This window comes from Hydra vulgaris, chromosome 12 (assembly GCF_038396675.1).
Source record: "Hydra vulgaris chromosome 12, alternate assembly HydraT2T_AEP".
Classification (NCBI taxonomy): Eukaryota; Metazoa; Cnidaria; class Hydrozoa; order Anthoathecata; family Hydridae; genus Hydra; species Hydra vulgaris.
In genome coordinates this window covers 63,077,187-63,089,256 of record NC_088931.1, presented here as the reverse complement: position 1 = coordinate 63,089,256, position 12,070 = coordinate 63,077,187, and the positions used below count along the sequence as shown (strand labels likewise).

The window sequence follows — 12,070 nt, the reverse complement described above, 5'->3', positions numbered from 1 at the left end:
AAAAACAAATGGAAAAAAAACAAATAAGTAAAATAACTTATAAATAAATTTTATATATAAAAAAACCATTATATTATTATGGTTTTTTAAATAAGACTGCATAGGTTAGCTTTTTAAGCTCTAGATAAAAGTTTTTATCGCAATACTTAGTTTGTTAACAGCTCTATCTTATTTAATGTGTATATGTAGGGTTGCATCTAATGTAGGGTTGCAATCAAGTAGAAGAAAACAAAAACAAATACAAAATCGTAGTTTTATTAGGCTAACAAAAAATTATGATTTTTTTGTTTGTTCTATATATATATATATATATATATTATATATATATATATATATATATATATATATATATATATATATATATATATATATATATATATATATATATATATATATATATATATATATATATATATATTCTATATAATATATAATTGCTCTGTTCTTTTAAGAACATTGAGCACTCTATTATGTAGAATACTTTTTAAAGTTGTTTAAATATATATATATATATATATATATATATATATATATATATATATATATATATATATATATATATATATATATATATGTATATATATATATATATATATATATATATATATATATATATATATATATATATATATATATATATATAACTTTTATTAAAGTTGAAAATGTATGTAGAATAAGTATGGTATCTTCATTATTGGGAGTCACTCCTTTGTTGAGACCAAATGAAGAATTGAATGATGTGTGGAACAATCGAGATCCCTTGGTTAGTGTTTTAATTTTCAATAAATATTTTAAATTTCTTAAAAAATTTTAAAAATCTTAATCTTGTTAAAATGTTTTAAACAACTCCACAAACTATAAATAAAACCACATTTTTTGAACCACTAGTCACTTAAAATCATAAAGTTCTTAAAGTCAAACTTAAGAATCAATAGAATCAAACTTAAGAGTGACTTTGTAAAGAATCAGCTAAAAACGCCAAATTTTTAGCGTGACCCTGTTTCAAAATTGGTAATTTTTTAATATGTTGTTGCTATTCAAACTAGAAGCTCAACTCCTAGATTTAAAAAAAAAAGTTATAATTGGTGCTCTAGATATTAGATGTCAGAGTTTGACTAAATTTTTAGAAATAATGACCAAATGGTGTCAAAGGCATTTTTAAACTTTAAAAAAAAAAGGCAAAGTTAATCCTTTAAATTAGTATTTCACTTAATTATTGTTTATTGACTGATTCAGACCAAAAATTAATATAATTGGTTAAAAATTTTTTTTTCCTTGTCTAAATATTATGCTACAAAATAGTCGAAAATGATTTTTTTTGTCATTTTTGATCTTTGTTTTCATTCAAAGCCACAATTTTCCCATAATTTTTTTTGTTATTATAAATCTTTGTCTTATAAATCTAAGTACCTAAAAGTATAAAAAAAATCTATGGGAAGTAAAGGCTTAGCCTCAAATTCAACTCAAAAATGAAATTCTAACCTTTTGATGCATTGATTGTGACATGATAATGGTTAAAGCCCTGGGTTTACCTAAGTTGAAAAGACAAACATAGGCATATTTCTATAAATTATCAGATTGTAGTAAAAACAATTGTTTGGAGTATAGGCATATTTGAGAGTTATTTTAAGAAATGTACATGTTGTTTTTCAATAAATTTCTTCTTTTCTTAACTTAACTTTTTTTTTAAGCTCATTTTTTCATTAGTTTAAGAAAAAATCACTGTGGTAATTAATTGGAGTTGGAGGACTTATATTACATAAGATGTCATCATCTAAATATACCATGCTATCTTTCTGATAAGGCCATTGATAACAAATTTTGCCAGAAGAAACACTTTTCATGCAATCAATTAAAGTACTAACTTCAGTTATCTGAAATTATTTAAACACAAAATTCATGGATAAATGAAACTTCTCATTTCTATAATGCATAATTATTTAAGTTTTAGTATTGTTGTTAATGTATTGCTAGCTTTTTACTTAGTTTTATGTAGTATAAGTTTTTGGTTCAACAATATATACAAAATTTTTACCTCCACAACAACTCCTGGATACCATTAGTTTTTGTGAACAACTGCCACCCAATCATCTTTCAACCATATAACAGAAAGTTTGGTTGCAAGTTTATGTATTCCTTTTGATATTTCTCTGCTTATTTATTTTCAAGTTCATTGTTATTGTCTTCTTCATTAGTCCAAGCAGTCTATTTTCCAATTCTTAATAGCTTACTCCATCTAGAGAACTAAGATCTTATTTGTTGGTTTGAAAAAAACTCATCAGCTGTAAGATATTTTCTTATCACTGTGTTTACTTTTTCTGGCGATATCTTATTTCCTGTATTTTCTTCATTTATGAAGTATTTATAAAGAAGTTTTTCAGCTTAATAGAAAAATGAAAAGTCTTGTTGGCAATGCCCAACTTAATTTATAGAACTTTTGAGAATATATATCATTTATTGGGGTAAGCGTGATCTTAACCAATACGGTTATAGAATTAGAATGAACTTGCAAAATTGCTTTCAATTTTTCAGTATAAACTTTTTTTATTTTATCTAAAAAAGATTGTTCAGATCTTTTGTGCTGTTCTGTCAACATATGCTCTTCTAACTCATTAGTTTCAAAAGATTCAAAAAAAAAATTGTGGTTTAAATACACTACACTTTTGCCAGTCTCCTGGCAAACGTGTTAACTGGATTGTAACATTACTTCTAAAAATCAGTTGTTAAAAAAGAGATAATTCTTTATGTATAAATACAATGCAAAATTGAATAAAGATAAACTAACTAACCTAAAAACAAGAATTAAAGCAGATCCTTATTTAATCAAAAGATTAAATCTAACTATTAAAAGAAAAAAATCAACTATTTCAATTTTAAGGCAAAAATTAGCTGCAGTTTCAGCAAAAAGTTTGGTACTAAAAGAATCATCTATGTAATTTCTTAATATTGTTTTAGTGGATGCACTTTCCCTATCACATTGGTCTTTTCCACAGCAAGGCTTATTAAAGTTGTACCATAGAAATTTAAATTACTTATTTTTGCAGAGCTTGTACATAGATTCAACTGAATAGTTAGCATGATAACAGTTGGCATTATTCGATTTTGCAAAAATGTTTACTATTTCTGGCTCATCTAAGCGAAACTAATTTAGAACTAATTCAGCAATAGAAATAACAAAGGAAACACCATGAAGTTTATGTTTTGTTTTTAAATATTTTTTTGACCTTTCAAGTTTCTCAACAGTTGATTATTTGTTGAACATATTTGCAAATTCTTCAAGTGTTGCAAATGCATTCATCTCAGCAGAAGCCGTGTCATTTAAACCAGCCAGGCCTTTTTTATGAGAAGGTTTAATTCCAATTAGTATCTGCAATTAACTTGAGTTGGACAGAGGCTTGTATGCGATTTCTTTGCAGCTTTCCTTATATAAAGCAATGGTATGACTTGTTTGCTGTTAAAATGGCACTAGCTACAGTTTCAACATCACCACTGTCATATTTTATTTTGGAAATACCATAGCAAACATCTTGTAACAATCCACTTAAAAAGATGAAATATAAAAAGTGTTCACATTTTGGAATTAAAAGTCTGCTTCTTGTAAATAAATTCTTTTGGGGTAGTTCTATTTTATATTTTTTGCACTTAAATGTGTTGCATAAAAATTGCTTTGTGTATCTATTATGATCAATAAATGCCAAAATTACAAGTTGACTTTTTGCATCACTGTTTTTTTATACATTTCTAAAAGGTTTCAATTTCATCTGAAATTGACCATCAAAAGAGTTTTTAAAAATCAAACAGGTCCCAAGTCAAACAGTGATATTTTCACTGATTTCATTTGAAGTATTAAGTTCTTCTTGATTTTGTAAAAACTCATCTGGTATAAAATTAATATCAGTAGCTGTTAATGTAGATCTGTGTTCAGTTTATTTTTGTTTATTTTTTCCTTGTCTCGGAATAGTATTCTTTTCGATGGCGACTGCATATAATTGAACCAATTGGAAAGTATGAATTATAATGAGAAGATATTTGAAGTGTCATAGATATTGGTGCGGGTCGCCCTAATGTTGCTTTCTTCCCTGTTTGTATTTTGTGAATAGGGTGCATGTATTTTTTTCCTTGTTTCCATCCTATTCCTAATGTGTAGTGATATGCACATATTTTCTTTGTATTGTTAATATTTCTGTTTAAATGATTTTCAATTAGGGATTTTTCATTCCAATCACCAGCTAGCTCATAACTCTTTAATACCTTAAAACAATTTGATTATTTTACAACCTTTATTTTGATTCCAAAGCCAATTAATAAAATCTAATTATTAGGATTTACAAGTTACAGTTACAAATTTATTTAATCACGAGTTTTTACAAAAATAGGATAATATTAGTTTACTTTCAGGTTTGTAAGATGTGGTTGGATATTTTTAGTGAGTTGGCTTGTTTCAAACATTTCATCTACATTTGGAGTAGGTTGCATGTAAGGTCTACAATTATTCAGTTCAAAGCAACAACATGTGTCGTATGAAATATTTTTGAAGACATTTAATCAAAAAAGTAAAAATTCCTAACTAACTATAAATAGCAAAAGAAATTTATTATAATATAAAATAATCATACTCAGGAAATGGAGTAAAAATGATACTCAAAAAATATAATAGAGTAACAAGGAAATATACTGCATTCAAGCACTTATAGATAAATATAAAAGCACCTTGAAAACATCTATACTATTTATTTATATAGGTTATTTTTTCTGAACTGTTGCAATACCCCATAATTATTTTTTATAAACAAGGTAGATTAAAGGTGAATACAAATTTTTTTAAATTAAATTTTACAGTGAACCCATGGCTATAACCATTATCATGTCACGATCAAGGCATCAAAAGATTAGAATTTTGTTTTTGAGTTGGATTTTGCGGCTAAGCCTTTAAATTCCCCATAGGTGTTTTTGTATTTTTAAGTACTTAACTAGATACAGATTAATAATATATAAAAAAAAAAGTACTATTCATGGCTTTGAATGAAAACAAACATCACAAGTGCCAAAAAAATTCATTTTTTGCATATTTTGAAGCATGATACTTAGTCAAGAAAAAAAATTTTCCTTACCAATTTTATTAATTTTTGGTCTGCCAATAAATCTGCCTTTTGATCAGCCAATAAACAATAATCAATTGAAATATGCATTGTAAATTATTTATTTGTTTTTTTCGAGTTTAAGTATGCCTTCAACACCATTTGGTCAATATTTCCAAAAATTTAGTCAAATTTTGACATCTAATATCTAGAAAACCAATAATAATTTTTTGAAAAAATTTTGGAATTGAGTTTCTAGTATGAATAGCAACAACATATTAAAAAATGAGCAATTTTGAAGAAAGTCACTATTGAGCTCTGTCTGATTCTTACAGAAAGTCACTGTTAGTTTGAATTTAGTAATTTTTTTATAAATAAGCACAATGTAACAAATTTTGCTTTAAAAAGTTTTTCTTCTTTTTAATGCGAAAGCAATTATTGTATTTACACTACTAAATTTAGCAGCAGCAGCAAGAAAAAGAAGGAGTTGAAGTTTTTATTATTTTGATTATTTAATTAATTGTTTGTTTTTACAAATAATTAATTCTATATAGAATTTTTTTTAGGAATTACTCAGTGAAAGTGTTTTGAGACAATGGTATAATGAACTTGTTATTAGAAAAGAGATATACAATGGCTCTAAAATATATTTAAATCGACTTGGTCATTCAACATACAAAGCACCAAATGGTCATTATTATTGTGGAGAGAATTGTTTAGAGTGCACATGTTGCAGTAGCACATGTGGTCCTTCTCAAGGATGCAATTGTGCTTCTTGTGAAGAAGTTGAAAAAACAATAAATGATGGAAAAGATCCTTGGAGTTTATTTGAACCAACCCAAGTATTTGAGTCGTGGACATGGGGTCCAAATGCTACATTATCAGAGTTAAATATTTTTTGTAAGCAAGTTTCCCACAAACAACTAATTCTTCTAAGGAACTGTGTTGATACCTCTTTACCAATGAGTAAACTTAAAGCCAAGATATATGTGTATGCTCGGTTTTTATCACTCATGTCCCGGAAATATGGAGTGTTTACTGAAAAAGAAAGTAAAGTAAACAATTCCAAAGAAATTGATTTGAGTTCAAGGTAATTTTTCAAATATACTAATATTACTTTTTTTTAAATATAAAAGTTTGACGAATAATTGTTTCACTTTAGTTTAATGCAGTCGTCAAATATACAACACAGGATTTCTAATAAATAGCTGACACATAATTTCTTGATTATTTGATTATTTTTTATATATGTATATTATATAAAAATGGTTTTTCATTATATATATATATATATTAGAGTTGGGCTACCAAATATGTAAAAGTGCTACCGCTACCTTCCGCATTTTTGGGAACCAGAAACTGCTACTGCTTTTCCACTTAATTACTTTTTGCAACTGTTCAGTAAAAAATATAGAATATTATTCTCTTTAATTAATAGGTATTTTAATGCATCATAGACAGAGTTTAAACTGGTGGTCCCTGGTGTCGTCAACCATAGAGCTGCCTTGATGTTATTTGCCATCACAATCCTTCTATTTTAGGCATTCCATATCCCATGAGTCTTTGTGACTGGCTTTAAAAATAATGGCCTAGGATTTAAATTCAAACTTGACACTATCTAGGTATCCTTACAAGCCAGCAAGTTAATTGTCTGAGCTGCACAATGATGATGCTTTAATAGAATGATATCATCATTGCAACTTTCTAGAATTTTCTCCAACAAGAAAGGCGTCAAGTTGACCAATTGAGGATCCACCGTCTCTAAAAAAACCTAGTAAAAATACCAAATTTCAATTGACTACAACACTTTTTAATTTGCAAAATATTATCTGGAACAAGAAGCAGTTATATGTTGACAGTTTTTGAAATATATTGTTTCTACACATTCTCATGTTTATACTTTAATATAGGTCAGACATGATGTCTGCGAAGAGCTTTCCAAATTGAGCTTCTTTTAATGTCTTGACATTTGACTGCTTGATATTGTTTTTGAGAATTAAAACAACGTCTATAAGAGTCTTATCGTTTTTATCGTATTTTAAAAAACTTAACAAAAAAGTTATGAGATCAAGCAATATTTTACATGCAGAAATTTCAAATGTAAAGAACATCAAATACATTGAACTGTTTATAATTTGTCACAATTGCTTTCGTCTTTGTTGACAATTGCAGTTGTTGTGCAACTATATTTTTAAAAGTTGTTGTTTAACTTTAGATAAAAATTATTTCAATTAGATGATGGATAAGTCTAGATTAATACATATGTATGCATAATATAAATAATACATTGAGTTAGTTGCAGGCATTTTATATTAAAACGCTAATCCTGCTTCTTCAAAGTTTTTAAATCAAACTGCACGCATTTGAGATTATTTTGATAACACAGGATATTTTTGATGTTTTAAAATTTTTCTTTCACTTCATTTTCAGTAAAAAAAAAAGTCTGTAACTTAAACAACTTCAAATGGTATTTCTAAATTTAAATGGTAGCGGAGTAGCACATTTGATTTTTTTTGGTAGCGACCTTAAACTGCTACCAAATTTTCTTGGTGAAAGTGCTTTTGCTTCACTACCAAATGTAAAGTTCAAACTCCACACTAAATAAAAAGTTCACATGTGACTGAAAGTAACCAGTTTGTTAATTTGATTGCCTGCCAACTTTTTGAGTTGCCTATTTGCTATATTTTATAAAAATTTTGACATTCAGCTGAGTTCTAGCACATTCTAGTCATTTTTCATTACAGGGCTAAGTGTAGACTAGAAATAATTTGCATAAATAAAGGTAAAATTGTAAACTAAAGCGTGTACATGAAATAAATGTGAAAGAATAAGCACATCATTTTTTTTCAGTGGTTGTATTAAAATCTTTTTAATTGTTTTGTATTTTGTTTACAATGTGTTGTGGTTTCAAAAAATTATGTTAGTTTTTGGATTTAACTTGAAATTAGTTTTAAAAATGACAAAAGAAGACGTAAGAGAAAAAATTATGCACAAATATTTACAAAATCCTAATAGTAGCTACAATTCGATAGCAAAATCGTTGCAAATACATCCATAAACCGTTAGTCGTGTTATTCAACGTTTTTCTCAAACAAAGTTGATCAAACGCAAATCTGGTGGTGGAAGAAAGGAAGGTTTTATAGATATAAAACTAGTTAGAAAACTGGTTAACAGTTTTAAGAATAACCCAAGCCTTTCAATAAGGGAGCGCGCTAAAATATATGGATTTTCTCTCAGTTTTGTTGCAAAAGTTAGAAACAAACATGGTTTTCATTTTTTCAAAGCACAAAAAGTGCCCAACCGTTCTGAAACTCAACAAAAAAGTGCAAGAACCCGTGGCAGAAAGTTGTATTACAATTTTATTTCTTAAAAATTTCTGTGTTATTGAAGACGATGAAACTTATATCAATTACGATCATCAACAAATTCCTGGTGCTGTTTATTATATTGCCAAATATAGAGGAAAAGCAGATAAGAAATTTAAATACACAAAACATGACAAGTTCGCTAGAAAAGCTTTGATTTGGCAAGCTATTTGCAGTTGTGGCAAAAAATCAGCACCATATATTTCTCAGTCCACATTTTCTGGTCAAATATATGGTAAAGAATGTTTACAAAAACGCCTTTTACCTCTCATTAAATCACACAATAATAGACCTGTGTTCTAGCCTGATTTAGCTTCAATTCATTATTGTAACCTAGCTATGGTATGGTATAAAAAGAATAATGTAAAATTTGTGCCTAAAACAGAAAATCCTCCCAACTGCCCAGAATTGAGAGTTATTGAAAAGTACAGGGCTATAATTAAAAGAAAAATAAAAAAAAAAAAGCTTTGCAGAAACATTAAAGATATTAAAATATCATTTAAAAAAGCATCAAATAGTTTTTATTCTTATTCTGTGCGCAAGATTATGGGTACCACTAAAGCAAAAGCTCGAAACTTTATTAGATTCCCACAGGAATAATAATTTTTTTTTTTTAATGTTTGATCTTCTTATATTATTGTATCAAAATTATTACTTGGTTCGAAATAAAAATTGAGGAGTATTTTTTTTTAGTTGTTTTTCTACTTTCACATTTATTTCATGTACACGCTTTATTGACAACTTTTTCAGTTTTTGACTTGAATTGAACTGCTAAGTATTGACAAATGTAAAGAAAACAATTTACAAATAATTTAGAACCCTTTGCTTTTAATGTGTTGTAATTATTAAGATCTTATATGTTGCAGAAGCCTGAACACTATTAATATTTAGAAAGTATTTCAAAGTTTTGCGTTGCAATTAAATTTAATTTTAAACATTGTTAAAAATTATTTAAACTAATTAAACAAAAAATATTATTAGAATCTAAATTTTTCTATTTTAAAAAAGATTATATTTCCTTATAATTTATTTCTTAAAACAATCTTATACTTAACATAATTATTTGTTTGTTTATCACAATTTATTTATTTTAACTTTTACATATTTAATGTAGTATTTTTAATAATGATTATAAAAATTTATATAGATTATTAGTTTTTCTACTTTCACATTTATTTCATGTACACGCTTTATTGACAACTTTTTCAATTCAATATCGTCTAAATTTCTTTTGACATAACACATTTATAAAAATAAATTATATTTACAAATATCCAACAAGATATTTGTAAATGTAATTTATCTTTATAAATGTGTTATGTCAAAAGAAATTTAGACGATATTGAATTAATAAGAAACAAAAAACTTTAAATACATTTGTGAAAAGAATTCTCTGAAACAAAAACACTTCTCCCTTTTTATAAGAAAAATTTAACTTGCTTTCACATATAATCTTTCATAATCTATGATGACTTAGCAGATGATAAGAAAAAAACTTCTTTAATTAAAATTGCAAAACTATTTTATACTTTGAAACTAAATTTTACATTCAACGTTTGCTATTTTACATTCCTTTAAAACTAAATTTAAATTTTTAAAATAATATTTAATTTTAACTCTTTTAATTAAAAATGTTTTTATAAAATAATTTGTTTTGTTAAAAAATTCAGTTGTGGTTAAATGCTTTTTTTTATGTCCTAATATTTTCTGAATAAATGATATTAAAAGATAAATGAATCAGGAAAACAAGATGAAGGGAGCAAGTTCCAAAGAACTGATGTTTGAGGAAAAAAATAGATAAAAAACAATTTTTAGAACACTTAGAAACAGTCACAGTAAACGGATAAGACTTGAATGAAAAGTTAGTAAAACACAGTTAAAAGATGAGATTGAATGATGAGTATCATGAGAATGAATTTTAGTGATGGCATAAGTGATTCTAGAGCAGTGCCCATTATTAGCATTTATAGAAAAAATAAAGAGAACCAACATTGCAGCGATGTGACAATGGTTAGCTGAAACTGTTTGTTTCAAGGCTTTGTGTTAGTGGACAAATGTTATTAACACATCAACTATTGTTGAATGAAAAATTATCTACCAAACAAGGTAGATATTGTTGAATGAACAATATCTACCTTGTTTGGTAGATATTGTTGACCAATAACCATATTGCAGTTCCAATATATGTCAATGGAGCATTTGAAGAACTTTCCTTTTCACTCATCTTTAGCAACAAGCTAAAATTAAATTATATCAAAATTAAACTCAACTTGAAAAATTAAATATTAACTTGCAAAGATAATTTCAAATTTGTGGTTAATATGAATGTGATAATATCAAAATGATTACTTGAAATATGAATGTAATGGAAACAAAACAATTACATAAAATATGAATGTGATGGAATCACTGAAATAAAATCATCATACAGTTTAAAAACTAAAAACACTAAATTAGGTTAAGTCACTCAATAATATTTAACTTAAATAAACAAGATATTGTAGACAACTAAGATATATATTATTGTTCTTTAGTATAATTTTTATTTTATAGGATTAAAATTAATGCTAATTGAAACTAATGAAAAAACATGCATTTTTGCCTGTCACATGACCAAAGCAGTTATTTTATTAGAGAAGGTAGCTCCTAAAGAAAAATGGTACATCAAATTGTCCCTAATATATGTATATATATATATATTAGTATAAATATAATTGCTAATATAATTGCTCTGTTCTGTTAAGAACATTGAGCACTCTATTGTGTAGAATACTTTTTAAAGTTGTTTAAATATATATATATATATATATATATATATATATATATATATATATATATATATATATATATATATATATATATATATATATATATATATATATATATATATATATATATATATATATATTCAATTAAGTCTCATCCTTTTTCTGTGACTGTTCCTAAGTGCTCCAAAAATGCTTATTCGTCTAGTTTTTTCCTCAAACATCAGCTCTTTAGAATTCGCTTCCTTCATCTTGCTTTCCTGATTCATATAATTTGCAATCCTTTAAGTCGTCCGTCAATCATTATCTTGTTCTACAATCTTCATCTTTTCTCTTCCAGTAACTTCCAACTTACTTAGTGGTTACTTGCAACCTTGTTGGAAGCAAAGATGTTTAAAATATATATATATATATATATATATATATATATATATATATATATATATATATATATATATATATATATATATATATATATATATATATAAAAGGATTCTAACAAAATTTATTAGCTTTATGATTATAGTTTCTGTTTTTCTTTTGAAATTGATTGTGTTTTTGTGGGTATGCTTGTGTCAGTGAGGTGTGAAAGAGGTATGCTTTACTTTTATTTAAACAGTGCAATATGTACTAATTAAGCAAGTGTATTAAACTATTATACTGTAGTTTATGCTGTAAACTCTCAACCACATTTTTCTCAAAAATTCTTGCATACAATAGCAAGCTATACTTTTAAATATTCTAAAAAAATTATATGCTCTCATATATTCTGCACATAAAATTATTTTTTTATTTTTTTAGCATTAAACATTATAATAGCAGTATTTTTAATTAATATAATTGAATTTTTTTTTTTTTAATT

General features: G+C 26.0%; 1 protein-coding gene across 1 annotated transcript in view; it reads left to right on the top strand.

Annotated features, from left to right (window-relative positions):
* The first annotated feature begins 659 nt into the window (after nt 1-659).
* LOC101238496 (E3 ubiquitin-protein ligase HERC2) overlaps nt 660-12,070 on the top strand; it is a 124,945-nt gene continuing 113,534 nt past the window's right edge. Inside the window, exons 1-2 of the mRNA XM_065814049.1 lie at nt 660-763; nt 5,645-6,168. Of these exons, the coding sequence (XP_065670121.1) occupies nt 680-763; nt 5,645-6,168 (608 nt within the window). The 5' untranslated portion in view covers nt 660-679. The remainder of the gene's footprint in view (nt 764-5,644; nt 6,169-12,070) is intronic.